Source organism: Pelodiscus sinensis, chromosome 3 (genome assembly GCF_052426305.1).
Source record: "Pelodiscus sinensis isolate ZL-2025 chromosome 3, ASM5242630v1, whole genome shotgun sequence".
NCBI lineage: Eukaryota > Metazoa > Chordata > Testudines > Trionychidae > Pelodiscus > Pelodiscus sinensis.
The window spans coordinates 142,591,801-142,619,457 of NC_143054.1; the positions used below are offsets into that span (position 1 = coordinate 142,591,801).

Below are 27,657 nucleotides of genomic sequence, written 5' to 3' on the forward strand. Positions count from 1 at the left end.
ATTGCACAGGGAGCATGTGGCCCAACAGCGCTCGCTCGTGTAATGTAGAAAGCTGCTACCTTAGCGGAATGTGCTACTGGTAGCATTTTCTTATCAGTACGATTGTAAGGAAATGCTCCTATAGGAAACTGCTACCAGAAGTAGCACAATCCTACAGGGAGCATTTCCATTCAGACCAGGTTCGCCGCTCGCCGCAACTCATGGTGCTGTGCGCTCTGCTCCCACCCCAGCCCAGCACCCCCCTAGCATGATGTCCGGGGACAACTGCCTCCCCGTCCCTCCCCCTCGCTACGCCTCTGCCTAGTGTGGCGCCCAGGGGCAACTGCCCTCCCCCCACTTCCCCATCGCTACGCCTCTGTGCTGGGAGCCCAGAACATCCAGCTGCATCCTCCGCCCAGCCTGGTCTAGGGCTTGGGGGACCCGGTGCTTCATGGGCACTCGGGAAGCCTGGAGCACCCCAGCAGCCACGCTGAGGCCTGGTATATTTTTCCCAGGGCCCAGTACCGGGCCGTGGCCTTTAGTTTGGGAAACGCTGCCTTAGATCTTACCAGAAAGAGCATGCTGTGTTAGTCCTTTAGAATCTAATATCTAAACGTTTGTTAATAAAATAAAGAAATAGGTTGAGAGTAGAATTGTTAAAGAAAGCACATTCCATACATCAGTCACCAAGTTCTCGATGCAGGCTCTTAGCAGAGCTGTAACAAACTGCTAGCTTAAAAATCTCTGGAGTACATCCTACGTTAGGATGGGTCAACAGATCCTTCCAGGCTCTCTGTCCATAGCGAAGATGCTTCTGAAGTGAAGGACAGGCTTGAAGACAAAGATGGAGGAATCCTCAGGATCCTTTTATAATCTTGCCCATGTGGAGGGAAATCCATTGTTCTCCTGAGTGATGGTACCTCCCAAACTGGAGCTGATCACATGATAAACTAACCTGTCCACGTCCTTTTTAGGTCAACAGCCATGGTATGTCCTTTTTAAGCAAGGGGTTATTGTGTACTCCTCAGATGTTTACTGGCAACACTCGCGAGCCATTGTCCATGCAGCATAGCTATTTACTGGGTCACCACCCCTACCACTGTCTCCCAGACAGAAAACATTTAAAATACAAGTACAGAGCCAAGATTCATATCTTTACATACAGAAATCATACATGTATATGAACAGCACAAACAGAATCAGCATGGCAGAAGCTTTCATTCTATACCTCACGTGGCTCACTTTGCCCAGGATGTGAGGCAAACACACAACAGTGGGTGCAACAATGATCAGCGCTTTCCTATTAAAATCCAATAATGTCACAGTAGGCAGCTAGGAGCAGCCAACTGCATTGCATCGCCCAGCATGCCAAGCCACTAAGCTCCCTGGGAGCACTGCATGCTGGGACCTGTCGCCTGCAGGTGATGGGGGACACAGTTAGGAGCAGCCTTGGGCTGCTGCTGAGTTAGCTGTGCAGCTCCCGTTTAGGCAGCATTGGGCTGGCCCTGCACTAGAACTGGACTGTGGGAGCTGGTCCCAGCAATGAAGCCAAGAGACTGTAACATCCTGGAATGTCTCTTAGGCTGCCTGACTCCCTTGGCCACTGTGTGATGAGAATGAGGCTTACTGTGATGTGTGAGTGAAAGCTGGGCAGGAGGAGCCCTGTGCCAGTGCATGCCATTAGCCCATCTGGAGGGAAATCCATTGTTCTCCTGACTGATGGTACCTCCCAAACTGGAGCTGATCACAGACCAGGAGCAGTTCTGGGGCCGTGCCCAGCTGGGCAGGCTTGGGCACTGGTGACTGAGCAGTTGGACGGGTGGGTCTCACATCTTTCCACCCTTGTGTTTCCCAGGTGAGCACCTATCTGCAGGTGAAGGAGAATGAGGGGGCTCAAGAGGCTGCCCCTAGGAGCTCGACCGTGCCCCGGCCAGCCAAGCGAGCACCCACCAAAGCTCAAGCTTCTTTGGTCCCAAGCCCTGGGCCTGAGGCCACCTTCCACACCCTGCCCAAGATCAGCTCCAGCTCCCTCTTCAGCAGTCCGAAGAGAAATGGGCAGAGAAAGGCAGAGGACGCTCAGCTGCAGGACATCATGGGGGCAGGCCCCAGCAGGCTGCAGTCTTTGCTGGAGGAGAAGCACAATCCCAGCAACACTTGGCCTCTGAAGTGCAGCAGTGGGAAGAAATTGGCAGGGAGGGCGCCGAGCCCCAGGCTTGGGCAGCTGCAGGACCATGAGAAAAACCCACTGGGGAGAGCCTCTGAGGCAGACCGTGGCACTGTCAGGGCAGCATCACTTGGTCCCAAAGCTGAATTCCTGAGGCAAGGCTGGGGGCCCAGCAGTTCCCAACTGGCAGTGGCGAAGAGTGCTTGCCGGCACCTTTCCCTGGGGTCTGTCCTGAGCTTGGAGCTGCCCAAGGACCTTGGTCTCCTTGGTGACGTCCAGGATGCCATTACAGTAGTGCAGAAAGAGGTGCCAGGAAGGGAGGAAGTTAGGCAGAATGGCGGGGTGATCCCGTGGGACCCCAGTGGGGCAGAGAGGGAGGCAAATGGTGCCAGCCCTTGGAAGGAGACTCGGAGCCAGCCACTGGCCACATGCCAAAGGCCCAGCAGGCCAGAAGATGCTTTCCGGAAGGCTCTGAAGAGCGAGGGAGGCACCTGGTTCGAAGAGGTGAGCTTCAACCCAAGCTACCGCAGGCCAAAGGCGCATGGCATGGGAGCCACCCCCTGCGTGGAAGAACCATGCACTCCCAGGAGCCAGGGCAGCGGCGGGGATGATTTCCTGGACTTCAGACTCAACCGGCTCTCCCGGATCAGTGTGCTGCACGAGCAGATTGGCCGCGAGTGGGACAAGCTGGCAGCCACGCTGGGCACTGGCAGGGCTGAGAAGCCAGCAGGCTGCAATCCCAGACTCGGAGAAGCAACCAGGGCAGAGTTCAGGCCTTCTCCCACTACGCATGCGAGTGGCACAGGAGGGGCCCCCAGCATAGCCAAACCCGAGCACCCCACAGAGAATGGCAAGCTAAAGGCAGATCCCCCAGAGCATCAGCCGGAGCCTGCCCCCTTCAGGGAGGCCTTGGAGGAAAGCCTGGTGACACGCCCTAGACGGTGTACAAACCTACCAACCCTGCCGCCTGTGTCTGAAAGCGAGCTTGGCTCCCAGCCGCGTGACGTGGCGTGGTCTGGGTTAGACCTCCAGGGCCTGACCGCAGACATCAGGGTGGCTGGATCAGGGCTGTCCAAAGGGGCAGATCTCCCAGGCTCAACAGAGGTTTGCCACCCTGACCACGAGCTGTTTGAAGAGGAGGAGGAAGAGCTGCGGGCCATCTGGAGGAATGTGGAGGCGCACAACAAGCAGAGCCCCTGTGCAGACTCTGACGCCCACCCCACACTGGGGAACAAGGCAGACAAGGCGCAGAGCCCGGAGGTTTCCAGTGGGAGACTGATCCTAACATCAGCAAATAACATGCTGGTGGCCAAGTTCACCCTTCCCACGTCAGGCCAGCTCCTTCAGAGCCCAGACAGAGGCACCAGAGATGGGCACAGTGGGGAGGGCAGCCCACGTGGGTTCTGGGCATCCCTCCCCTGTCAAGATGCACCACGTGGGGCAAAGGAGGCTGCATCCGTGGGCTCAGTGGAGGGCACCTGCCCTCAGGACCAGCAGGAGCATCAGGAAGAGGACAGAGACATTCGCAAGGTTTGTGCACTTTGTGTACTGTTCCTTAGGGCCTGGGGGAGACCTGCCAGGTACCCGCTGGCCCCTGTACTATCCCTTCACATGCCCTTGGGCACGGCAGCAGCGGGGCCAGATAGGTAGATATTCCCTGCTTTGTGCCAAGCCTCCGAGCCCTGGTTCCCTGGCTAACCTGCACTGGCCACAAAGGGCCACTCGCATGTGGGGCTTAGCTGGCCAGCCAAACTCCCTCTGCAGCCGATGCTAAGGCTTAAAGCCAAACCTCACCCACAGCCATCAACAGGGTCAAACCCAAGCCTTTCAGCACCAAAATCACGTCCTCCTGTCTCCTCAGCTGAAGCAGTAACTCTGTTAGCTGAGCTATAGCACGCTGGACCGGGTGCAGAGAGTGGACACTAGAGGGAGATGCCGTCCCACGCTCAGTCTAATCCAGTGGCTCTTAACCTTTCCTACTGGCCCCCTTCCAGGAGGCTCATTTGTCTTGCGTACCCCCAAATTTCACTTCTTGCTTACAGGAGTTAACATAAAACCACAAAAGTGCCCCGGCACACACTGGTACCGAACAGTCCCGTACGTGCTCATTTTACCACATAACTAAAACAACATGACTGGGCGATAGCTGTACTCACATAGTACAGCGAGCCGGATCAGCAAGTCTCTGTGTGACACTTTCGTTTGTACTGTGCTAGTGGTTTTTCCATTGCCTGTTGTGAAACTAGGCAAATATCTAGATGAGCTGCTGTACCGCCCGGGAGGGCTCCTTTAGCGTGGGCCAGAGGGGCTGTGTTTTGGAAGTGAAAGGCCGGGTTCTCGTCCTGCTGATTTCTGCAGCAAGGTGAATTTGTTGCCCTGTCGAGGGTGCACAGGGCTTATGGCAAATCCAGGCCAATGTGAGGAAGATGGTCTCTGTGCTGTGGTTCTTTTGGTGCTCTGCAATTCACTGCTGTCTTCTGGTGCCAGAGGCCCTCAGTGGTGCTGGGAAGAGCCACGTAGCTAGTGGGTCAGGGATACAGGATTGCATTGCACAGCACCACAGTGTTACCTCTGAATATGTGCAGCACTGCACATCTCTACTAGTCCACAGCATATGGCCCCATCAGAACACACATGGTCCTGTTACAAGTCATGCCGCTGACGGACACTAGCCCCAAATGACCCATTTGCCATGCAGGCCTCAAGTTATACTCCTGGGAGTCTGTGGGACCCCCTGGATTGATGGCTGCCAGGGACTACCCTTCCCACTGCCCAGTGGGGATGGGGCTGCTTTGCTCATTGTCTGTCTCCTTGCAGACTCCCCCCAGTAAAGTGGAGTTCCAGATGATGGAAGGGACTCTGGAAAGGAAGCACGTGCTGCAGACGGGAGGCAGGAAGGTACAGTTGGAGCTGCTCAGCCTTCCCCATGGGCCCTGTGATGTACCAATGCATTTTTCTTTTTTGAGCCCTCTCTAATCACAGCCATGCCACGTTAGATACGCCACGCTCAGGGCTCCCAAGGGCATGGCGAGGCACCTGAGGCAGTGGCTTGCTTCTCAAAGGGGCTGTCAACCAGCAACAGCCGCTCCCTTCACTGCGTGGCACAGGGTGCGCAGCACTCCTGGTGCAGTAGCCAGGCTTCACACATAGGGACCTCATGGGACGCTCCCGCTGTTGGACATCTTGTCTCCTGTTTTGCAGGTAACATGGAGAAAACCCGCAAAGGGCAGATTCTGCCCATCTAAATAGTTCCCTGAGCATTTCTCCATCTGTTCCCCAGCTGTGGAGCTGGGGGGTTGATTTCCCAGCTGTCCAAAGCATTTCCTGCTGGTCCTGTTTGCCTTCTGTCCAAGCAGGGTAAGCCAGGGCTTCATCCCTGTTTGGAGGCCAGTTGTGTAACACTTCGGTGCCTGGTCATAGGAGCTAAGCAGCTGCTGAGCTGTTATTCAGCATTCCCTAAACACTGGAAGCATTTCCCAGGGAAACTGACCCTGGACAGCATGGAACTAGCGCTTGATAGTCCTCAGGATACCAGCCATTGGCAGCAGCTTCTAAGAGTGTACTGCCCTGCTCAGACCCTGCCAACCGATGGCCGTGTGTGGGAGTCAATCCTGAACATGCCTGGTGACATGCCACGAACAGAGAGGAATTAGTGCTTGGACATCGAGGGCCTGGTCTTCAGCTTTTGTAAATTGGTGCAGGTTCATTGAAGTCAATGGGCCATATCCTCAGCGGGTGTAAATCAGCGCAGCTCCACAGAAGTCAGCAAAGCTCCATACTCCTGGGCTAACAGCCCCCAAATGTTCGTTTGCAGGATAGGGGTGTAAGCAACTAGTTGACTACCCGATATACATAAGCTTATCAGATAGTCAAGTAGTCACTCAACTAGTCGCTTCCCCCCTCCCCCCGCCTTGCTGCCTCTATCAGAGAGAGGCAGCAAGGGGGGGAGCAGAAGCTGGTGCGGGGGGGGGGGAGCTGGCTTAAAAGCTGGTTCCCCCCCAGCACTGTCTGGAAGAGAGGCAAGGGAGAGGCGCAGTGGGATAGCAAGTGCGCCCCTTACCGACTGATTGAGTAGTTGATGGAAATTCCGTCGACTACTCGATTAGTTGATTAATTGAAATTTAACATACCTACTGCAGGATCATAGGGAGGGAGCTGCACTAAAGTGAGCTCTGCTAGGGCTGTTTTCTGCAGCATTGTGAGGGGGCTGCGTAGGGACTGGCAGGCACTAAGTCTCCTCCCTTCTGCCTGTGGTCTCAGGAAGCTGAGGGCTTTTGAGGGATGATACATGGGAATGTGAGCCACAGGATTTACCTGAACTCCATCTCAAAGGAAACCAGTCTAGGCCCAAACCAGACACTTGCTGCTCACTCCACCACCATAGCTGCGCTTGGGAGCAGTCTCGGTTCAGCCATCGGAGTGCTGGGCCTGTGCTAACTGCTAACTGCAGACAAGGACAGGCGATACTTTGCCCCACCTGTGTCAGCATCGTTCCCAAATTAAGTAACTCAGGTTTGTATCTCTTAGCCTGGGGCCCCAGCCTGCTGCGCCCATGGTCTGCAGGGCTAGCTGTACACATCGGGGGCTCCTGGGACATCAGCTGTCTTCAGTGCTGCTGCTGGAGAAAGGTGTTGGCGGGGAAGGGGAATCTCACTCTGACCTGGCACACGGGTACCTCTCCAGATTCCTGACCTGTGTGGCAGTGCCACAGGGATCTCTGGGGACATCTGCTGCTGTTTACCTCTCACTAGCAGGTGACCAGATAAGCTCCGCATCCGAACAGGAGCAGTTCCAACGCCTGGCACTCTCCCTGGAACAAGGGCAGAGATGCAGGGTGGGTCTGGCCTTTGGCCTCACCTTTGGCCTCTGCCTCTGATCTCATAGGCAACCTGTCGCACCTGGCACCTGTTCCACGCGGTGCTGATGAGGCAGACGCTGTGCTTCTACCAGGACAGGAAGGATACTCTCAAGGTACGGCGGGCAGCCGGCCCCTCCCAAAGACGGGGGGAGGGAGGGAGCCTGACCCTGAAGGTGGAGCAGTGTCCACTGGTGAGGGCAGGAAGAATGAGAGTTGGGGCTTCTGGGTTCTGGTCTTGGCTCTAGTGGGGGATGAGCTCTAGTGCGGGCAGCAGTGGTTGAAGAACTGGGGGTGCCAGGACTCAGAATTCTTGGATTCTGTTTCTGGATTTGCCCCTCATTTGCTGCGTGACCCGGGGCAAGTCTCTTCTTCGTGCCTCAGTTTCCCCCACCTCCAATTGCAGAGCAGCACTGACACAGCTGCCAAAGGCTGTAGAGCCTTGTGCATGAATGCCAGCGAGTGCTGTGAGGAGCGAATCATCATCAGTGGCAGGGGGCTGCAGAAAGCAGGGCTGGGGAAATGAGCCCCTCACCTCTCAGCCAAGACATGTGGCTGAGGCGGGGGGGCGGGGCGCTCCAACAGGGAAGCAAGGATCTCTAGGAAGATGGCAGGAGCTGAAAGGAGAACCAGGGTCTCTTGCTCTCCAGCCTGCCTCTCGGTGCCTGGCCTATTGCATTTGAAGGGGCAGGACAAGTCTCCCACCAATGCAGGAGTCCCCGGCCGCTACCCCAGGATCCTGCAGGGTCCTCTGCTGCAACTGGCCTCTGGCAGGCCATTGGGGGCTGGAGCATGGGGTGCTCCTCCTAAGGGCTGCATTGCTGTGAGCCTGGGAGGTGGCCTTGGTTTCCCAGACTCTTGTTGATAGTGGCACTGCATCCAGCGGGAGGGGCTACAGACTCAAAATGCTCCCCTTAGGTGAGTATCCCAGACAGCCACTGAGTGGCACCCACAGGAATTCACTCGCCTTTCACACCTGCATGGTGCTGCCAGCTGCCCTCACAACCCCGGTCTCTGCCCCTCACGGTGTCACCGTCCTGCAGTGTTGGTGTCGCGTTGCCACCCGCCCTGGATACTTCCAGCCTCTAGAGCTTAGCACGGCATTGCTGCTCAGCCGCCTTGTCTTTCCTGAGCTATTGCCCCCTTCTGGCGCAGCAGCGACCCCAGAGCAGGGTGGACACGCGCTAGTTGAGTCACAGGTACGAGGGAATCCTGCTAGGCCTCACGGTCGTCTTTGCTCTCCCTTGTGCTGCAGAGCTCTGTGGTGGCCTTGCCCCTGAACCTCTTGGGAGCACAGTGTGCCCGGGAAACAGAGTACACCAAAAAGACCAACTGCTTCAGGCTACAGTGAGTAACCCCGGCCAGGCAATTCCACAGCACCTCAGGGAGAGTGGGTGGGCCCATGAGTCCAGTGCCCCCTGCTGGCCAGCTCATAGTGCTGTGCTGCAGGCCCTCAATTCAGTGGTTCTCAAACTGCAGTCCGCAGACCACCAGGGGTCCACAGCTACCTTCCAGGTGGTCTGCAGCTCAAGCTCCGCCCCCTCCTCCTCCCTCCTCACTGCAGTAGGGAGCCGGGGCTGGTGCTCCAGCCTCTCAACCCCCTGTGAGGTTGGAGTGCCAGTGCGGCTTCCACTGCGGGTGGGGGTAGAAAAAAAACCAGCCTCCCTGCTGGACCCCTAGTTTGCAAAGAAGCGGAGCTCGAAGCATCTCCACACGCTGCCATCCCCCCATCCCCAGCTGGGGGAAGAGCAGTGCACGGACACGCTGCCTGCAGGTTTTCCCCACTGCTTCCCACTGCCTGGGAGCAGTTCACAGCGCAAAAACAAGTAGGTGCCCCCCACTCCCTCATGCCCAGATCCTGCACCCCCAGCCCTCTCATGTGCTCCCACTAAGATCCTGCACTCCCAGCCTCATTGTGCATCTTCCCTTGCTCTTGCTCCCTTCCCCCTGGTCAGACATCCTATTTCCACCTTGGTCCTGCACCCTATCTCCCACCCAGACCTTGCACCCTCACTGCCTCCTGCACGCCACTTCCCATCCAGATCTTGCACCTCCATCCCTACCCCACACACTGAACCCCTCATTTTTGTCTCCACCCCAGAGCCTAGGAGGGTCCACTAAATCCGCCAACCCTGGAACTTCAGCAGAGTAAACATGGCCTATAGGAAGCCCTGAACCTCGGTCCTCCCTGCCTCTGCCCCTCCCCTAATGGGGCTGGAGCACAAGAGGAGTGAGATGTCTTAGTTGGGGGCCACGTCAGTGAGGCCTGGGGGTTTGGGAGTGGGTTTTTTGCTTCTCACTTATGTGATCCCTAACTGATTTTTCTGTGGGTCAGTAGCCCCCGACCCAAAGAAGGCTCCCCACTGCTGCCATAAGTAAAGAAAACTTTGAAACCTTTTGTGTTGGACATAAATTAATATTTTACATTATTTAAAATAAAGATTGATAAACTAACCTGAAAAAGTTAAAGCACTTGACCTGTTTAATAATTTAAATTCATATTTCCTTTCTTACGGGTTAAATTAAACTGTTCTCCCTAGCAAAATGGCTTGGGCATAATTATATAATTAATGGCGAGTTTCCATTAGCGACTGATGGTCCGCAGAAAGATTTATATTGAGCCAGGTAGGCCATGGGCCAAAAAGTTTGAGAACCACTGCCTTAATTGGCCACTTGAATAGACAGATAATGGTAAGCTGGCAACTCCAATGAAATGCCAGCCTCAGCATTGGCTAGGGGCCAGGTTTCCTTGCCCTGTGGCCTGGAGCCCAGAGGGTGTGAATATGGGGTTCCAGCATAATGTTATCCTGTTATCATTTTACTGACACGCTCTTTTCCGCCCAGGCTGCGGGATGGCTCTGAGTACCTCCTGAGAGCTCCATCCCAGCTGCTCATGAGCCAGTGGGTCTCCAAACTGCAGCAGAACTCAGGTGAGGCACCCTCCAGCCACTGACAGAGCCAGAGGAAGTGCAGTGATGGAGCAGTGAAGGGCATGGGCAGAGCTGTGTGTGGGGAGCCCAGGGCTGGGATAGCAGGGGGCTGCAGGGCAGGGGGAGGGGCACTGGCACAGCTGTGTGTGGGGAGCCCAGGGCTGGGATAGCAGGGGGCTGCAGGGCAGGGGAGGGGCACTGGCAGAGCTGTGTGTGGGGAGCCCAGGGCTGGGATAGCAGGGGACTGCAGGGCAGGGGGAGGGGCACTGGCAGAGCTGTGTGTGGGGAGCCCAGGGCTGGGATAGCAGGGGGCTGCAGGGCAGGGGGAGGGGCACTGGCAGAGCTGTGTGTGGGGAGCCCAGGGCTGGGATAGCAGGCGGCTGCAGGGCAGGGGGAGGGGCACTGGCAGAGCTGTGTGTGGGGAGCCCAGGGCTGGGATAGCAGGGGGCTGCAGGGCAGGGGGAGGGGCACTGGCAGAGCTGTGTGTGGGGAGCCCAGGGCTGGGATAGCAGGGGGCTGCAGGGCAGGGGGAGGGGTACTGGCAGAGCTGTGTGTGGGGAGCCCAGGGCTGGGATAGCAGGGGGCTGCAGGGCAGGGGGAGGAGCACTGGCAGAGCTGTGTGTGGGGAGCCCAGGGCTGGGATAGCTGGGGGCTGCAGGGCAGGGGAGGGGCACTGGCAGAGCTGTGTGTGGGGAGCTCAGGGCTGGGATAGCGGGGGGCTGCAGGGCAGGGGGAGGGGCACTGGCAGAGCTTTGTGTGGGGAGCCCAGGGCTGGGATAGCAGGATAGCATCAGTTTAACTGTGCAGGAAGTTTTGTTCTCTGATTTCATTGCCTCACTCTCACCACAAGCTGATAATCTAATATAGAAGCAGCAGCACGGAATGGCAGGGGGTTCCCCAGACGTGGGGCCAATAGTGTACTGGCTGCCGGCTACACCTCTGGGGAATATTGAATAGTCATGTAACCACTAAGTTTTCATGCACTTACATTACTATTCAGTTACACACTGACATCTCTAGTATTGTGCGTGAATTGCTGTGTGTAGACCACCCCACACCCATTACTATCCCTCAGTGAGACTATATGCTTGGGCTCTGCAGGGTATGTTAAGCAGACTTTGACTGAAAGTTAGACTAAATGTGGATGAGTCTGGGGACTGGCGGCTGCTGATGTCTGTGAGAGAAGCTGGAGACAGTAGGATGGGAATATTGCAGTTAGCAAGGACATGATGCCGTTTTGGTTTGGTTAGAACTGCTATAAGCAGGGCTTGTAATGAGCATTTTTGAGGATTGTGAATGTTTTATTCCAATTCTGTCTTTATTGATAGTATGAGAAGGGCCTGGGTTCAGATGTTAATTTATATAATGTGTAATGTAAAGAGCCAATAAGGAGGTGGAGGAAATATAGTTCAGGGAAGAGGCACTGTGAAGTTATGCAGTATGATAATGGATTACAAAAGGAATCATTTTATTCCTTTGAGAGGAGCTCTAATTAACGTCCAAAGGGACTTCACTGTACTAATGATCTAATCTCTTACTGATACACCATTTCATTTTTGCGTGTAAGTAGAATTGTGGTGCTGTGTAAATGGTTATCACCTCCCCCTTTGCTTAGTAAAGCGTTTTGCTTTTGAATAAGGGTTAGCTTCATCATTCTAAGTGTCTCCTAGTGGTTCTCTACAAAATATATTTTCTCTAAATGACCTATATTTTTTGCATCCTTATCTTTAATGAATTCATATTAACTGGAAACATTTCAACATAAAGTCACAGCTCACGGACAGACACTGCCCCAGCCCATCCCACATGCCCAAGGCAGCCTCCATAACCTATTCCCCAGACAAGAACCTCTGCTGTTGACCCAACACTGAGCACAGAAAGGCAAACCCGGACCAGTGCCGAGCACCCAGTATTGTCAGCACCTTAGCCCCAGGTGGTTCAGCCCACCATGGCACGAGATGGGCCCTACCATCTGTGGATTTCAGGATGCTTAGTGCTGGCTCTTCCCCACATTATCAATAGGTATTTGCTTTGCCCACAGGTTTCCCTGAAGTGGATTATTTCCAGGCAGTCACCCAGCCTGCCGAAGGGGCCAGTTCTGCTCCAGGGTGAGTGCTGGAAAGCCCCATCCCGTCAGTAACAGCTGGTGGTTAATGCTTAGCAGTCAGAACCACCCATGTGGGCCTCTGCTGATCCAGTGAATTAGCTGCAGTGCTCAGGCCAAGTTTCCCTCTATTACCTGCCTATGTCTCTGACCTCTCCCCACATTCCTTTGGCTATTGCCCTAGTCTCGCTGGAGTGCACAGCTCTTCCCAGATTAGTGTCCCCTCCCAGCACCATTAAGCTTCTTGGGCCATGAAGAAGCTTCAGGTGAGCCAGGCTGTGGCCTACATTATATGCCTCCCCCACTCAGAGCACCCAAGTAGGGGTCCTGTCCAAGCTGGCTTGAACTCTGTGTGTGTCCGATTGCAGGTGAGACCAGCTCACTAAATCTGTCTCTCTACCGCTCCCTTTCATTCCCAGACCCAGCAAGATCTGTGGGCCTGGAAGCTCCAGCAGTTCCCACCTGCTTGAACATCATCAGCCTGTTACAGCCAAGAACCAAGAGATCACGTTGCTGCCCAAATTTAGGGCCAGGTTGCAGCCGTGTTATGGGACTCAGGAGGACTCACTGGATTCTGCAGCCTCCCAAGCAGGTGGGAGGGGAGGGGGGGCGGGACTTCCCAGCCTGTCGGGGCCTTCTCAGACGCCTGGCTCAATCTCCCTTGCTCCCTGTGGCAAAGCAGTGCTCCTCACATTACTCCATCACTCCTGGGTAGGTGGCTCCATAATAAGCCCTGCCTGAGCCAGAGGTTCTAGCATCATGTCCTGAGTCCTTCCACCAGCAGGGCTTTCCTGCACGTTCTCAGGCCGGGCTGGTACGAAGCCCGTGTGAGCGACACCAGCCATTGTGTGGTGGGAGGAAGCCAAGCTGAGCGGGAGACGCTAATGTCCTCAGGAGCCTCTCTCCAGCTGGAGAGACACCATGGAGTTTGAGCAAGACAGCTGAGTTAACTGCCCCCCCACCCACTTCTGTGCACATGACCCCACTTGCCCTGTGCTGGGGCACTGAGATCACAGGAGAGTGTGCCCCCTGCTGAGCTACACACCCCACCAGCCTGCAGCACAGCACCCCTTGGCGCATTAGGCTCAGTATTGACTTCCAGTATCTACTGACCTTCTGTTGAGATATCGCTCCTGTGCCCTGCAGCACAGCACCTCCTAGTATTGTGCTGGGTCACTGCTACTCAGGAGGGGAGAGTCGCTTACGCTCCCTTCTGCAGCCCCTGGTTTTAACTTGAGTCTCTTGGCCAAATGCCAGGCCTCACCCTGTCTGTTGAGCTGGGGATTTTGTGATGAGGAGGCTTGTGCCATCAGTGCCTGGACTAAGAGCCATCAGCTTCCCTTGTGCTATCTAACAGGAAATAGGGCTGGGGCACTCCTGACCAGGGCTGGTTTGGGACTGATCTCCAGAGGAGAAAGGTCCCATCTTCCATTCCCATCACCACCCTGAGTTGTACAAGTGTCCGGGGGTGCTTTGGGGCTGGCACAGTGGCATCCTGTTGTGATCTTGCATCGTCATGTGTCGCACCAGTGTAACGACAGCACCCCTGTAATGGGCTGAGCTTGTGCTAGGGCAACCTGTGCTGAGGAAGGAGGGACCCTTAGCTTTTGTCTGTCTGTCTGTCTGACATATATAAGCTCTTACCCTTGCATTTCTCCTTGCTGTATTAGGAGATAATCCCAGACCCGACAGCCACACAACAGGGCACAAGCAGTGCCAGTGGTTGCGTGCTGGGTCCCCAAGGCCCCAAGAGGTCGAGGATGCGCTGGTGACACACAAGAGGAGGTCCCACTCATTCACCTCAGGTATGCAGCACAGGGAGACTGGGTTAGCGGCAGGAGCAAGGGACTGGGAGCCCCCGGGCAAGCCTCTATTCCTGGCTCCTACCCTATATCTCATTCCCCAAAGCCCCTTATCCAGACAGTCCCCCTCCTGGGAGGCCATACTGGAGCTGGAGCCCTGCTAGGGAATGCGCTCGTACCTCCTGAGAAGGAATTGAGGGACTGTGAGCCAGACAGTCCCCCCGACCTGGGGCCAGGTGGGCAAAGGCTCCAAGTTCCAGACCCCTTGATAGTTCAATGGGGATGATGTTTTTAGGGGAAGCTGCAACCTACCCAACGCTTCGTCTCTTTCAGCCACGTACCAGAAGATCACTCCAGTGTCGTTGCCCAAGGAGCCCTTGGAGGCTGGGAGCAGCTACTCCATCACGCTGTACATTGGGGAGCAGGCTGTGGTCATGCCCAGGGCTCGCTGCCACTCCTTCGTGGCCAGGCCAGGGAGCCCAAGGGAAGGCGCCCCCTCCCACCACAAGAACAAATCCATCTTTAAAAAGTTCTTTGGGAAGAAAGAATGAGCCCAGGATGGATTGCATGGGGGCTTGAAACTGGCAGTGCTTCCTCCATTCAGGCCTGCTAGCTACCACTTGTGGTATTCTAGCAGGACCTCTTCACCCAGCAGCTGCCTGCAGGGCCTGCTTCCTCCCCAAGGCTGATGGGAGTACTGGGGGGGGGGGGAGAGAGAGAGACTGCACTGCTGGATAGGACTAGCCCAGGGTCAGCCTGGCTCCATGGTGGCTGCACTGGCAGACACATTGCTGTATCGACCAGAGCCTTCTCTCTGAGTTTGCAGGGTCCGGTCTCTGTGCCAGTGGAGCTGATGGAGCCCTGTGGGGGGAGTGTCAGGCAGCTGGTTCCCCAGACACCCCAAGGCACATGCTGCTCAGAGCAAGGAAAGGAGATTATTAGTGTTATTAAAACCAAACAAACCAAACTATCTTGCTGTTCCTTCCTCTCCTTGTGAGAAGGGTCAGTGTTAGGTGGAGGCTCCCTTGGGCTGCAGTTCTCCTGCGTCCCATGCCACAGGGTCTTCCGCAGATCCCCCAGAGTGCTCTGAGGACCAGGGCTTGCTAGGGAGCAGGGCTGGGTTCAGAGAAGAAGGGGGCTCCCTGGGACTGCCCAGGGAAGATTGTTGGAGAGAGGCACCTTGCAACACCGAGTTGCAGGAGAGCCGGCCCTTCTCACCAGGAGCATTCCTTGGCCTGGAGCATTCCTTGTCCATCATAGCTCAGCACCAACCTGCCCAGCTGACCCCTGCCAGAACCTACGGCAGGATCTGCAGAGAACCTCACTCTATCTCAGGGAATACAGCCTGGAGGTGATTCCACAGCACCAAAGTGCTGAGTTGGTGAACTTTCCTCTCCTTGCCCCTGCCCCCTGCTGCCCAAGGAGAGCTGCCTGGGGAATGATTAATGGGTCAGGCCAGGCCCAGACATCCCTCCCTGGGGAACTCTGTCCAGAGGTAACGCGCCTGCTCATCACCCACTTCTCCGGTGGGATTTTCACAGGGCTATGCCCCAGGTCACATGGTTGGTGAAGGGGTGTGTATTACTCTGTCCGCCAAGACTCCAGATGCTTTGCAGCAACTCTGCTGGGCTGCACTAGCCTCTAGTGTCTTTTAACCAACCATAAGGGCTTAAGGGATGGGCACAAAGGCAGTCATTGGACTTCTTGGGCTGCCGCTTGGAGTGGCAGGGTATCCAGCACTGGATGGAGTAGGGAGCTGTGTGCTCAGCCCTAGAGAAAGGGGAGCCATATCACACCAGTGGGATTGTACACCTCCCCACCCCCAGGCACATGCCTCTCTTCCCTGCTGAATTGGAGCACTAGGATGGGTTGGAAAGGCAGAAATGCTCCAGGATCAAGGAGAAGGCCCAGGCAGGTATGCCAAGTTTAGAGGGCAGTGTCCAGGGTAAGAGGCTGCTCCTGCTGGCTTGGGAGCTCCCATCCTTCCCTTTACCCACTTCTCTGCAGTCCCAGCCAGTACTGATGCCAGTGCCCTAGCATGTTGGAAGGGGTGCAGTGCTGCAGCAGCAGGGTAGGTAGCTCAGTAAGGAGCACCTCCAGCTCTGCCTATGCCCACTGAAGTCCATGCTCCTGTCTGGTACTGCTGCTTGAAGGGCCTCTTTGGTAAGCACCCTAAAGCCAAGGCCCTGCCTGTTTGCACCCCATGGAGCTCCCCAGCCTCCTTCCTCATCAGTTCTGGCACTTAGCCCTGGACTCCCAATCAGGTCACATTCTACTGAGAAGTCTTCCCTGCAGTTTCTGTGGGTGAAGCTACTTCCTCTTGCAAACTGCTGATGCAGGTCACATCCACCAGCTGAGCCAGTGTGGGATGTTCTCAGCCGGTGGGGCCTGGCTCCTACATGTGCCCCTGCAGTGCAGTTTGTGCAAGGGCTTGGGTCAGCTTTGGGATTAGGAGTGCTTCGTTCCTGTGGGTGCTAGACACACAGTGGGACAGTCCAGTCAAGAACGGCAGAGAAGGTGAGATGGCAATGTAAACCCGAGGCAGCGGGGTCCTGAGGTTTCAGGGGAGAGAGAGGATGTGGGACTGATGCACAAAGCTGTGAGGTGAGGAATGGGGGTGATGATGGGAGTCCTGTGGGGTTACATGCTGGAGTGCAGGGGGACGAGGGGTCCTGGGAGCCCAGCTCTGGGAACATGGGTTGAGCTCTCATAATGGTAACGTGGGTGTTCTGGTGAGGGGTAACGCTGACAACTGAGATGCCAGCTCAGGGACCCAACTCTGAGCCCCACAGGGCTAGCCTGGCCTGTCCCCTCTGGGTTTTTCCCCTCCCCACACTGAACTAGGGCTCTGAGCTGAGCAAAACTCTGAGGCATCCCATCCCAGTGTCTGTAGAAAGGCTAACACTGGGATGACCTCCACCACATGTGAAAATGAAAGGGCTTCTGGGGAGAAGACAAAAGCAGAACCAGCTGCATGAGTTGCTGTTTTCATCCTCTTAGTCCCAAGGTGACCCCTGCTTCTCACGGTAAACTGCTGCGCCCCTTCCCCCCCCGATCTGGTTAGGGAGCCATGGCCTGTCCCACCCCAGGAGGCTCTCAGAAGCAGCTCATCAGTAGGTTCCTCCCAGGAGGGGGATCCTATAGGACTGAAGTCCACAGCACTGTCTGGAGAAGGATCTGAGCTCAAGTTCAGCCCTGGGCACCCTGGCCTTGGAAACCAAGGAAATGGTGACAAATGTGGAAAAGATCTGAGTGGCTGGGGGGATCCCCTCCTGGCTAGGGAGGGCTAGTGTGTGGGATTCTTTGGCCCTCTTCTCTGGGATGAGGGGCTGCAGAGGGGGAGAACCAGGGGTAGACACTTGCTGAAGAGTCACAGTTGGATTCTGTATGTTACAGGTAGAAACCCAAAGTGGGGAAAGGGCCAGATGAAGTGGAAGAAGACAGATCTCAGGCCTCTAACCCTCTAAGCTAAATACTCCCCCCCCCCCCCCAAAAAAAAGCTGCACATCCATGCAGCTTCCCATTAAGCCCTGTGCAGGGGCTGAGGGCTGCAGCAGGGAGAGAGATCTCTCTGCAAACCCTCTATACATTGCAGCCTGCCTGGAGGAGTCCCTCCCTCCTGACCCCCTTAGGGAGCTGCCCAGGTAAGCCTTAAGTCCCAATTCCCTGCCCCATCTTGAGGCCCCTCAGCCCTGAGAAGCTTCCTGCACCCCAAAACCCTCATCCCTGGCCCAAACCCAAAGCTCGTAACTCCAGAGCTTGTATCCCCTCCTGCTCACCTAACCCCAGCCCCAAACCTGCCCCCCCTACACTCCAAGACCCTCATCCTTGGCTGCCCCCCTGAATCTGCACACCCAGACAGAGCCCTTCCATCCCAATCCTCTGGCCCAGTGGTCCCCAACAGGGTGCCCGTGGGCCCCATGGCATCCACGGGGGCATTTGTGTGTGCCCACCAAGTGCTCGGGACTGGCCCCGCCCCGGGCGTGTGGCGCATGCATGGTGCCGGCCCCAGGCGCACTGCGCATGCACAGCACCAGCCCCGGGTGCATGGTGCATGGGGAGCGCCGGCCCCAGGCATGCAGCGAATTGGCCGCCTGTGCCCTGGGTGCACGGCGCATGGGGAGCGCCGATCCTGGGCGCGCGGCGAATTGGCCACCCTGGCCCCAAGCATGTGGCAAATTGGCCGCCCTGCCCCAGGCACATGGCTACGGGGGGGCGCCAGCCTCAGGCGTGCGGCAAATTGGCCTCCCCAACCCTGGGCATGCAGCTATGGGGGGTGCCGGTTCTGGGCGTGTGGCTCTGGAGGGCGCTGGCCCCAGGCTTGCGGCGAATGGGTGGCCCTGCCCATGGCCACGCGGCGCATGGGGTTGCTGGCCCCAGGCACATGGCTGATGGGGGTGTGGCGTATGCGCAGCCCAGCCCATGGGCGTGCGAGTGTCTCAGCCCCCTGGCACCCGGCAGGCAAACGGCCCCGCCCCCTCGCCCCCAGCAGCTCCAAATGGTTGGGGACCACGGCTCTGGTCCATCTACCCAGGAGTCCTCACCCCCAACAAGAGCCCTCACACTAGTGTACCCTGACTTTCCAGCCCAGAGCCCCCTCCCACACTCAGGACCCCCTTGGCCCTACTCCCACCACATGACTTTTGTTATGTGCATGTATCTGAAGGTGATGGGTGGCACATCACCTCTGTGTTACACATCACCTCCACACTGGTGCATGTAAGAAAATTCATTCCACTCAGTGGTGGGAAAAAATAGAGGGAACACTGCCTCTAAGGCAACCAGTGTCAGAGCCACGTTGTTCTGCTGCAGGGCAGAGGGAGGGGCACTGGCAGGGCTGCGTGTGGGGAGCCCAGGGCTGGGATAGCGGGGGGCTGCAGAGCAGGGGGAGGGGCAGTGGCAGAGCTGTGTGTGGGGAGCCCAGGGCTGGGATAGCGGGGGGCTGCAGGGCAGGGGGAGGGGCACTGGCAGAGCTGCGTGTGGGGAGCCCAGGGCTGGGATAGCGGGGGGCTGCAGGGCAGGGGGAGGGGCACTGGCAGAGCTGCGTGTGGGGAGCCCAGGGCTGGGATAGCGGGGGGCTGCAGAGCAGGGGGAGGGGCAGTGGCAGAGCTGTGTGTGGGGAGCCCAGGGCTGGGATAGCGGGGGGCTGCAGGGCAGGGGGAGGGGCAGTGGCAGAGCTGTGTGTGGGGAGCACAGGGCTGGGATAGCGGGGGGCTGCAGGGCAGGGGGAGGGGCAGTGGCAGAGCTGTGTGTGGGGAGCCCAGGGCTGGGATAGCGGGGGGCTGCAGGGCAGGGGGAGGGGCACTAGCAGAGCTGTGTGGGGAGCCCAGGGCTGGGATAGCGGGGGGCTGCAGGGCAGGAGGAGGGGCACTGGCAGAGCTGTGTGGGGAGCCGGGGCTGCAAGCGGGGTGACGACGACGGGGCACGGCTGGGGGCCCAGCACTCAGCGTTTCGAAGCGATGGGCACTAGGACCGGGGAGCGCTTTCGGCGCCAGGGGTGAGGGACCGGAGCGCTAGGGCGCCAAGCTGCCAGTGGCGGGGGAGCAGCGGCCCGGCCGGGAGACATGTAAGCACGCGCCGCTATGCCCCGGGGTGCCGCAGCGCTGGCGGGCTGAGCCCCACGCGCCGGGTGGGGAAGGGGAGGGGGCGGGGCGCTACAGGTTGCAGCCAAAGGGGAGCCCCGCGCCGGAGCCCGGGCAGAGCGGGAGCGGGGATGCGCGGGGGCTGAGCTCGCCGAGCCCCGGCGCCAGGGCGGGCCTGAGGCGGGAGCACACGCGCCGCGGCCGGGTTCGGGGCTGCCCAGCCCACGTGTGGAAAGTTGTCCCGAGCGCTGCAGCGACTCTGTTCCCGCCCGACGGCCGCACCCTGAGCCCGTGCTGCCCCGTTGCCCCGCCGGCCAGGCGGCTCTCCTAGGAGGCTGCCTACCCCGGCCACCTGCCTGATCCGTCACTGCGGCCCTTGGGCTCCGGGGCCCCGATTCCTGTGCTGCCCTTCCACTTTTGTCCCAGTCACGCCCTGCCCCGCTTTGCTCCGCACGGGGCTCACACTCGTGTAACTGGCGCGTTGAGAGCGCTGCAAGCCCCGGGCTGGCCACAGCTGCGCTAGAAAGAGCCTGATGCGAGACATCTGAGGGACCGCTCTCAGCACCGCCCTGCCGCTGTAACTGCCTCCCGACCGGACCACTACCGCTGGAGGAAATGGTGTTTGGGGACCAGCCTTCGGACTGCATCATCCCCGCCACTGTTGCCCTCCAAACCTTACTCCTGCATCTGGAGTCTCATTCCTTATGGCCCGGCCCCTTCTCCCCCCCCTCCCACCGTGGCTCATGATCCCAGCTATGCATGGGGTGGCCTCCCCCCAGACCTGTCTGATGGCCTGCTTTCCCTTTGATGTCCCTGCTCAGATTCAGCATGGACATCAATGCCCTCACTGCTACTCGGGCTGCCCAGCACCACGGGACTCTCTGTCGCTCTCAGCTCCATGGCAAGGTCAGGCTTCAGCAGCAAATCCTGAGCCTGTAAGCTCAGCTGTGAGTAGCCAAGTCTGGCTCTCTGCTGGGTGCCAGTGTGTGTGTCAGGGACCTGAAAAGGGTGCAAATGCCACCTGTGCACACCATGCTGTGGGCTCTCAAGGTCACAGCTTTAGACTGCAGTCCTATTGAAGGGCAGGCACGCAGCTTGCTGGCACTCGTGCAGAGGTGTCACTGCAGTGCTGTGTCCAGGTCCTTTACAGTCCCTAGGCTCTCCCTCCCATCCTACTGCCCAGTGCTGCCTCCCAGAGGGAGTAGCATGTCCACAGTCTGTGATGGGTTGCATGTAGGGATGGGGCAGTGCCAGGGGTTAAGTATCCAGGGAAGGAGAGGCAGCAAAGCCAGGTAGGAGATGCATCCTGAGAACAGGGAGAAGACTGGGAGGGTGAGCTGGGCTCTTGTCCAGCAGGAAAGAGTGTGTCTTCAGGAGTACAAGCACATGTTTTGTCGGCGTGGTTAGAGCAGGGACTGGGAACCAGGACTCCTGGGCTCTGTCCCAGACTTGCTGTGTGACTGTGGGTATACCTGGGGCCCTCCAGCAAGTTGGAGCTAAAGGTGAATTCTTTGTTTGCAAAACTTGCTGAACCCTCATCCAGAAGGCACTGTAGGAGGCAATGCATGATTATTGCCACATCCCTTTGTAGTATGGGGTCCATTGTGCTGCACAGCTACTTAAGAGACCTGATTCTTGCCACATAGAGCTTACAGTAGTAGTGGCCAAATTGTGCCCCCACCCCAGGCCACATGCAGCCCATTGAGGTTCTGTGTGTGGCCCATGAGACATTTTGTTTCCCATTGTCTGTGAGCAGGGTTACCAGATTCTGCTGGTTTCAGTCTGTGTATTTTTTTCCTCCCATTATTACTAAAGTGACACACATAAAGCAAGGGCACATAAAGTGAGGTGTGGCCTGTTTGCACAACACTGACTGTAAGAGCCATATGGTGCCTCTGCATCCAATCAGAGAGCTGCTATATGTCAATTGGTGCATCCTGCAAATTCTAGGTAGGCAGGCAAGCACAGTTAGCCAAACAATCCTATCCTAGAAGACTGTCTTGGTGACGATAATCTTATGGTTCAGTGAGGTGAAGGAGGGCCTCTCATGCGGCCCATTCACTAGCCTAGGTTGCCCATTGCTGGCTTATGGTGTTTTTAGAGATAAGATGCAACAAGTGTGTGTAACAAACTGCAGGGAGGGAACAGAGTGATCAAAGCAAGCAGGTCAGTAGCCAAACACTGCTCATAAGTGGATGGCTCCAGGCCTCATCCATGTGACTGCTGCTACAGACAAAGTGCAGATCCAGGACTTCCTATAGGGCTGATATTAATGCCAGGGCACCATCCTCTACAATACATTGAGGAGCAATTCATCTTCCAGGGCCACAGTGAGCATGTGTTATTGGAGGGACCCTGTGCTGCTTCCCAGCTGTGATGGATTGTGAGGGTGGGACCAGGACCCTAGGAACATTGTTTGGTAGCAAGCAGCAAGTAACCCCCTTCTGCTGGCTCAATTCCAGTGCAGGCCCACCCCCCTGCCAGTGTGCACATTTCTTGTCCTTTTGCACATCCCTATCCTAATCCTGCTGAGGGGCCATTCTGGGACCAGAAAAGCTGGCTGCCCCAGTGAGGATGCCAACTCCTGCTTTGGGCACAAGGGGATGCTATGAGCCCCGTTGGAAGCTGCCTCTCCCAAGCAACAGGAAGGGTCTGATACTCAGCTACGTGTATCCTTGTGTGATACTTTCAACTCCCCCTGGTTTCCCAGACAGGCAACTCAGAGGGACATTCTCTTGCTCAGTGGGCTGCTATGTCAGCTGCTCAAGTGATGCTGCTCTGGGGACAGCCTCTGAGTTACAATCAGCTGAGAACAAGAGCGGAAGGAGTGAGTCAGCCCCTGCAGTGAGTTCCCAGGATGGACGCTGGAGCCCCAGTCCTCTTTCCCTGTGGCTGTCTAGCCCACTGCAGGGATGCTGGTTGCATGAGTGCAGTGGAGAGAGGCTGATGCACATTTCAGGATAGAATTGTATGGCTCACAGGAGGTGACACAGCCTGGGAATAGAACCCAGAAGTCCTGCCTGACTCCATCATGTGTTCTAACCACTGCAGCTCTTAAGACATCATTTCCTTCTAGACCTGGCAGTAGAACTAGGGATGTAAGGGAGAGTTGGCTAGTCGACTACTCCATAAGCATATTCCAGCTTAAAAGCCAGTTCCCCCCGCCCCCTCTTCCCAGCACTGTCTCCATGAGGTGGGAGGGCAGAGGTGCAGTGGTCCCTAGATCCGGCGTGATCCAGGACTGAACAGCCCTGGCTCAAGCTGCCCCCAAGAACTATCCCCGCTGAGGCTCTGCAGTTTAAATGTAATATGAGCTGGGCTGCTGTGTCCCTACAATCGATGCCCCCATTTGTCACACTGATGTTGAGCCAATAGGAGAAGTCCAGGGAGACAGGCACACCTATTGGGGTGGTGCTGAAGGTTCAGGAGGGTCTGTTCTGGGATTTACAGCAGCGCCATCAGTCAATTCTTCTTGCCTTTCTAAGGGTACAGCTAGACTTCCGCATCCAGGGTTTGCTCTTCCTTTTTTTTTTCCAGAAGAGCAAACGCACACTTTCAGAAGCCCCTGTATTCCTCGTTCTACGAGGAATAAGGGGGCTTCCAAAAGAGGGTTTTTTCCAACATTTGGCCAAATCTAGATGGGCCAAATGTTGGAAAAGCCTTTTCCGATGAAAGGATTGAAAAAAGCTATGCAAAATGCATGCTGCATTTTGCATAGCTTTTTAAAAAAAGCGGCAGTGTAGCTGTACCCTAGCGGGGTAGCCCTCTTCAGTAACTCACTTGTGGGCTTCCCATCCCATCTCTCTTTTGGTTTCCTGTCCATCATGAGTTTCCTCCGTATCTCTGCTCTCAATGTATCTCTTCCACCTTCAGCCAAAGTACCTCTATTCTGCATCTGATATCCATTTCTTCCTCTTCCTCCTCCTTTGCTCATTGCACCTCCCCATCCTCTTCCTCTACCATGCCACTGTGCACCAGGCCCCTTTTTCCCCCCATTCTCCTTGGAGATTTGGGGGCCCATTGTTGGCAAACATTACTGCCAGTACAGGCTCCATTCTCCTATCCTTATTTCCTTTTCCTGTTTGTCCCCATGTGTCTCGAAAAACTATTCCTGCTCAAAAAATATCCTGCTTTAACTCCAGGTATCCCCTATCTGGATCTGTGGGCCTAAAATCACTTTCATTTTTTAATTCAAACTATCTAGCAATGCAGTCTTATAAGCCAATGTAGTGAAAATCAGAGGCAGTTCCTCAAACCATGGGCATAATCACACACAATTCTGGGGAGTCACCAGGGCCCTGTTCTGTTACATGGAACAATTTCCCGAGTTGTCTGGCTGACATCACTACCTTCATTACTTCCTTCACCCAGTCCCATCCAGTGACAGCAACACCGTTTCCACCTCACTGCCCCTCAGCACTGTGTATCACTAGAAGATTGTACTAGTGCCCAATCAGAAGCACTAGTACAGGCCTGGGCCAGAACCTCATAATCTGCTGGGCTCCACCCAATCTGGGACAACACCTTCACCATCCAATCCAGACACGTGTCCTTCTCTAGGGGTCCCAGTAATTAAGCAGATGCCTTTATATGATCTGGAGTAAAATCAGAAATCTCAGTAGTGGTGTGCCTGGTTTGCCTTTGTCGTTGTGTATTATTTGGGTCAGGTTCTGTGCTTGTTACCACCCTTGTGATAACTGGAGCCACAGGATTGAGTTGTTGTGCTTTTAATTTCAAATCCTGCAATTCCCTTTTTGCAGGGGCATAGGGCCCCTCAGGAAGAGCATCTGGGGGTCTGGGCATCCAGGATCTCTCTGTTCAGGATCCATCCACCTATTCCTATTCCTGGTGTCCTCCCAGGTGTCTGTGTCCCAGTGCCCCCACACACCTCCTCTTGCTGCTGCTGCTACTTTGCCCCTCTGGGCTCCCAACATACTTTCCAACTTCTCTCTTCGCTGCCTGCAGGCTGTATGGTCACTGCTTGTCTGGGCCCAATCCTTATTTTCCTGTAACACAACTAACAGCTGCCTGTGCATCCCCCAGCTTCATTTGCAATGTAGATAGCTCCCTATTCAGCTTTTCCACTCTTAGCTTCAGCTGCTCACACTCTCCTGTTTTTACTGTTTTTTTACTTCTGTAAGGTTGAAGCTGCACTGGCACACTCAGATGCCGTATACTGAGCCAAATTGCCCTTAATTATAGCCAAATTGAATTGGTAATCCTCCTGGGTATGTCTACACTACCCCGCTAGTTCGAACTAGCGGGGTAATGTAGGCATATCACACTTGCAAATGAAGCCCGGGATTTGAATTTCCCGGGCTTCATTTGCATAAGCCGGGCGCCGCCATTTTTAAATCCCGGCTAGTTCGAACCCCGTGCCGCGCGGCTACACGCGGCACGAACTAGGTAGTTCGAACTAGGCTTCTTAGTCCGAACTACCGTTACTCCTCGTGGAATGAGGAGTAACGGTAGTTTGAACTAGGAAGCCTAGTTTGAACTACCTAGCTCGTGCCACGTGTAGCCGCGTGGCACGGGGTTCGAACTAGCCGGGATTTAAAAATGGCGGCGCTCGGTTTATGCAAATGAAGCCCGGGAAATTCAAATCCCGGGCTTCATTTGCAAGTGCGGTATGCCTACATTACTCCACTAGTTCGAACTAGCGGGGTAGTGTAGACATACCGCTAGTTGCCTTTCCCAGAGTGTGACCAGGCTGGAGAGATTGGTGACCATTTTCCACAATGCTTGGGCTGCTGCTGCTTTCACAGCCTTTTTCTTTGGGTTTGGTTTCATGCACTTACAGAATACTTCAAACCCCTTCAAACCCTTTACAAGCAGAATCCAGGGCATCCCTCCCCTGGAAAGAATCTTGCCCCATGGGCATGGACCTTGTTCCGCTACCCATTTAGCAAGGAGGGAGAGCTCCTCAGCTAATACCCGCCCCTCCTGGTCACTTTGCTTGATTTCCTTTCCCTTCTGTTGCTTCAGGGTGAACATTCTGCCAAGTAGGTGGTGACCCTTTTTACACAATGCCACTAGTATTCTGCTATTACTGTGCTAAGCTGGATTAGTGTTTCTCAACCTTTTTTTTATAAAGTACCCCTTTTTTTTAAAAAAAAATTATAAGTACCTCCAGTATCTACAGTTTTCAGACACACAAAAATTTTTTCTACCATTGCAACACATTTGTTTAAACAACTTAATTGTAGCCAGACAGGCAATTAAATTTATGGGTGTAAAAAGTAAAAAAAATAATAAAGCTCTGTAAAACTTAAAACAAACATTCATTTTTTCCAAATGTCAGTAGTGTTGATGTACCCCCCCCCCCCAGACTTCTGTCGAGTACCCTTAAGGGTATTCGTACCACTGGTTGAGAAACAATTAGCTAGATCAATTTGGTCCAAACGACCTTAGGCTGCCCACATTCTCCACCAAATGTGTTACTCACACAGATTTCTCTTGTCATTCCCACACACTAGGGATACACACTTTTACTCAATTTCTAGGGCTCAAGGTGCAACCCTGTTAATTTAAACACCCACTCTTATCCAATTCCTAGGCCTCAGGGCGTACCTTCATGTGGGTTTGCAGGATTTTTTACCACTGAAAGAGCCTAACAGTAATATTCTTACTCTCTGTTGACAATTACCAAGCAAGCAGAATACACATGTTAAGCATACAGTGTCATGCTCACCAATCCTGATAAATGCAGGTAAACTTCCACTGTTGGCCACGCAAGGTCAGTCTCTGGTTGCTGCATGTCTTGGCTGTGCAGAGTAGTCCTGGCAGCTTTGGTCTTACACTGGGTCTTGGAGGTGAGTTCTTCTTCCAGGTCTTTCTTTCTTCTTCTTTCTGTTTTTTTCTTCCTTTCTTCTTTCCCTTTGGTTTCTTTCTTGGATCCCGGTTTATGTAGTGAAACTTGAGTCCTGCTTAGCTCTACCGTAACCAATTATTTTACTGTAATTTTATTAACCAGTTGTAACATTCTGAAACAAAATTATCTAACCAATCATACCCCGCCACCTTAACTGATTTACACCTAGCAAAATTAATTATATAGCAGATAGAATTAATTAAAAACCAGACAGAGATCATACTGAAAAACAGTAGGAAATTGAGGACCATAATCATAGAATAACGATTCCACAGCCTCAACTATTGATTTTGTCTGGCAACAGTTTCTTGCCAGACAAAATGCTGTTAAACTAAGTTTTCTTTACCCTTCTTGAGATCTGTTTCTTTATCTGGTGATACTGGGTGCCACTAGGACAGGATCTCCTTCTGAACAGCCTGGTGTGACACTATTGTAATGCAATTTAGATGGAATGTGAGTATATGACTCCAAGCTGTACAGCTAATGGCTGCTGCTCTTCACTCTGGCAGAGAAAGCTGGATGTGCTATTTTGAAACCTCATTGGCTACAGCAGAACCCCCAAATTGCCCACTAGTGTCTCTTTCCCCATCCAGCAAAGCAAAGTGAACAAGACCTCTGGAGTGCTTCACTTGCTGTGTGCAATTTTGCGCTGCAGAGATGGTGTCCAGTTTGCTTTGCTGCTCCACTCGCCCTGTCTCCCACCCCCTGATCTCATGGGTGGTTAGCACTGTCCTCACTCACCCCCTGTTTAACTTGTCCTCCTACCTTCCTATATCAAGCTACAGAGGAATTTAAGTCTGTAAACCACCTAATCCATTTCCTGTGCACCTCATGTGCCACCCTGATCCCTGGCAGGGAAAAGGCAGGACACCTGCTCTCTACATGCTGTGGGAAGGAGGGGCCCCAAGTTTTCCCTCTCTGCTGCTGTGGCTGAAGGTGAGCTATATACGGGAGCCCTGTATCACTGGATGTCCCACCTCCCGAGGGAGGCTTTGGCTGAGCCAAATGTGTGTACTGAGCCAAATGTTAGCAGGGGGACTGCTCCCTCCTGCTGTCTGAGTGGATCAGAGTGGAATTGACAAACAAGCCGGGAAAGATCTGATGTGGGAGCAAATCCATAAGCAACTGGGATTTCACAGTTGTCTCAGATCTGCCCTGCCCATTGTGGCATTCTAGAACTTCGCTGCACCAGTGGGGATCACATTAAGATCCTGATGCGCCGCCACCAGCACAGGCCCAGCCCGAGGAAAGTTGCCATATCCATACAGGGGCTTATGGCACCTCACTCAGTAATTCAGCTTCCTACCAGCAGAGGGCAGTGGTTTTCTAGGTAGCTCCCTACTGTGCATTAAAAGTTCTCACCTACCTGC

The 27,657-nt window shown here is 55.2% G+C and overlaps 2 protein-coding genes across 7 annotated transcripts in view; both read left to right on the forward strand.

Annotated features, from left to right (window-relative positions):
- Window positions 1–15,950, forward strand: part of LOC102448657 (uncharacterized) — a 52,613-nt gene extending 36,663 nt beyond the window's left edge. For all 5 annotated transcript variants that reach the window (XM_089777398.1, XM_075925031.2, XM_075925032.2 and 2 more), the window contains 9 exons: window positions 1,835–3,673; window positions 4,961–5,041; window positions 7,028–7,114; window positions 8,254–8,345; window positions 9,843–9,928; window positions 11,970–12,036; window positions 12,452–12,624; window positions 13,703–13,837; window positions 14,168–15,950. In XM_089777398.1, coding sequence (XP_089633524.1) covers window positions 1,835–3,673; window positions 4,961–5,041; window positions 7,028–7,114; window positions 8,254–8,345; window positions 9,843–9,928; window positions 11,970–12,036; window positions 12,452–12,624; window positions 13,703–13,837; window positions 14,168–14,385 — 2,778 coding nt within the window. In that variant the 3' untranslated portion in view covers window positions 14,386–15,950. The remainder of the gene's footprint in view (window positions 1–1,834; window positions 3,674–4,960; window positions 5,042–7,027; window positions 7,115–8,253; window positions 8,346–9,842; window positions 9,929–11,969; window positions 12,037–12,451; window positions 12,625–13,702; window positions 13,838–14,167) is intronic.
- A 3,325-nt stretch (window positions 15,951–19,275) lies between these two features.
- The window catches only part of SLC29A1 (solute carrier family 29 member 1 (Augustine blood group)), a 78,096-nt gene continuing 69,714 nt past the window's right edge, over window positions 19,276–27,657 (forward strand). Inside the window, exon 1 of one of the 2 annotated variants that reach the window (XM_075925044.2) lies at window positions 19,276–19,400. The gene's annotated coding sequence lies outside the window, so the exon portion shown is untranslated. The remainder of the gene's footprint in view (window positions 19,401–27,657) is intronic. The other variant, XM_075925046.2, reaches the window with a different exon arrangement.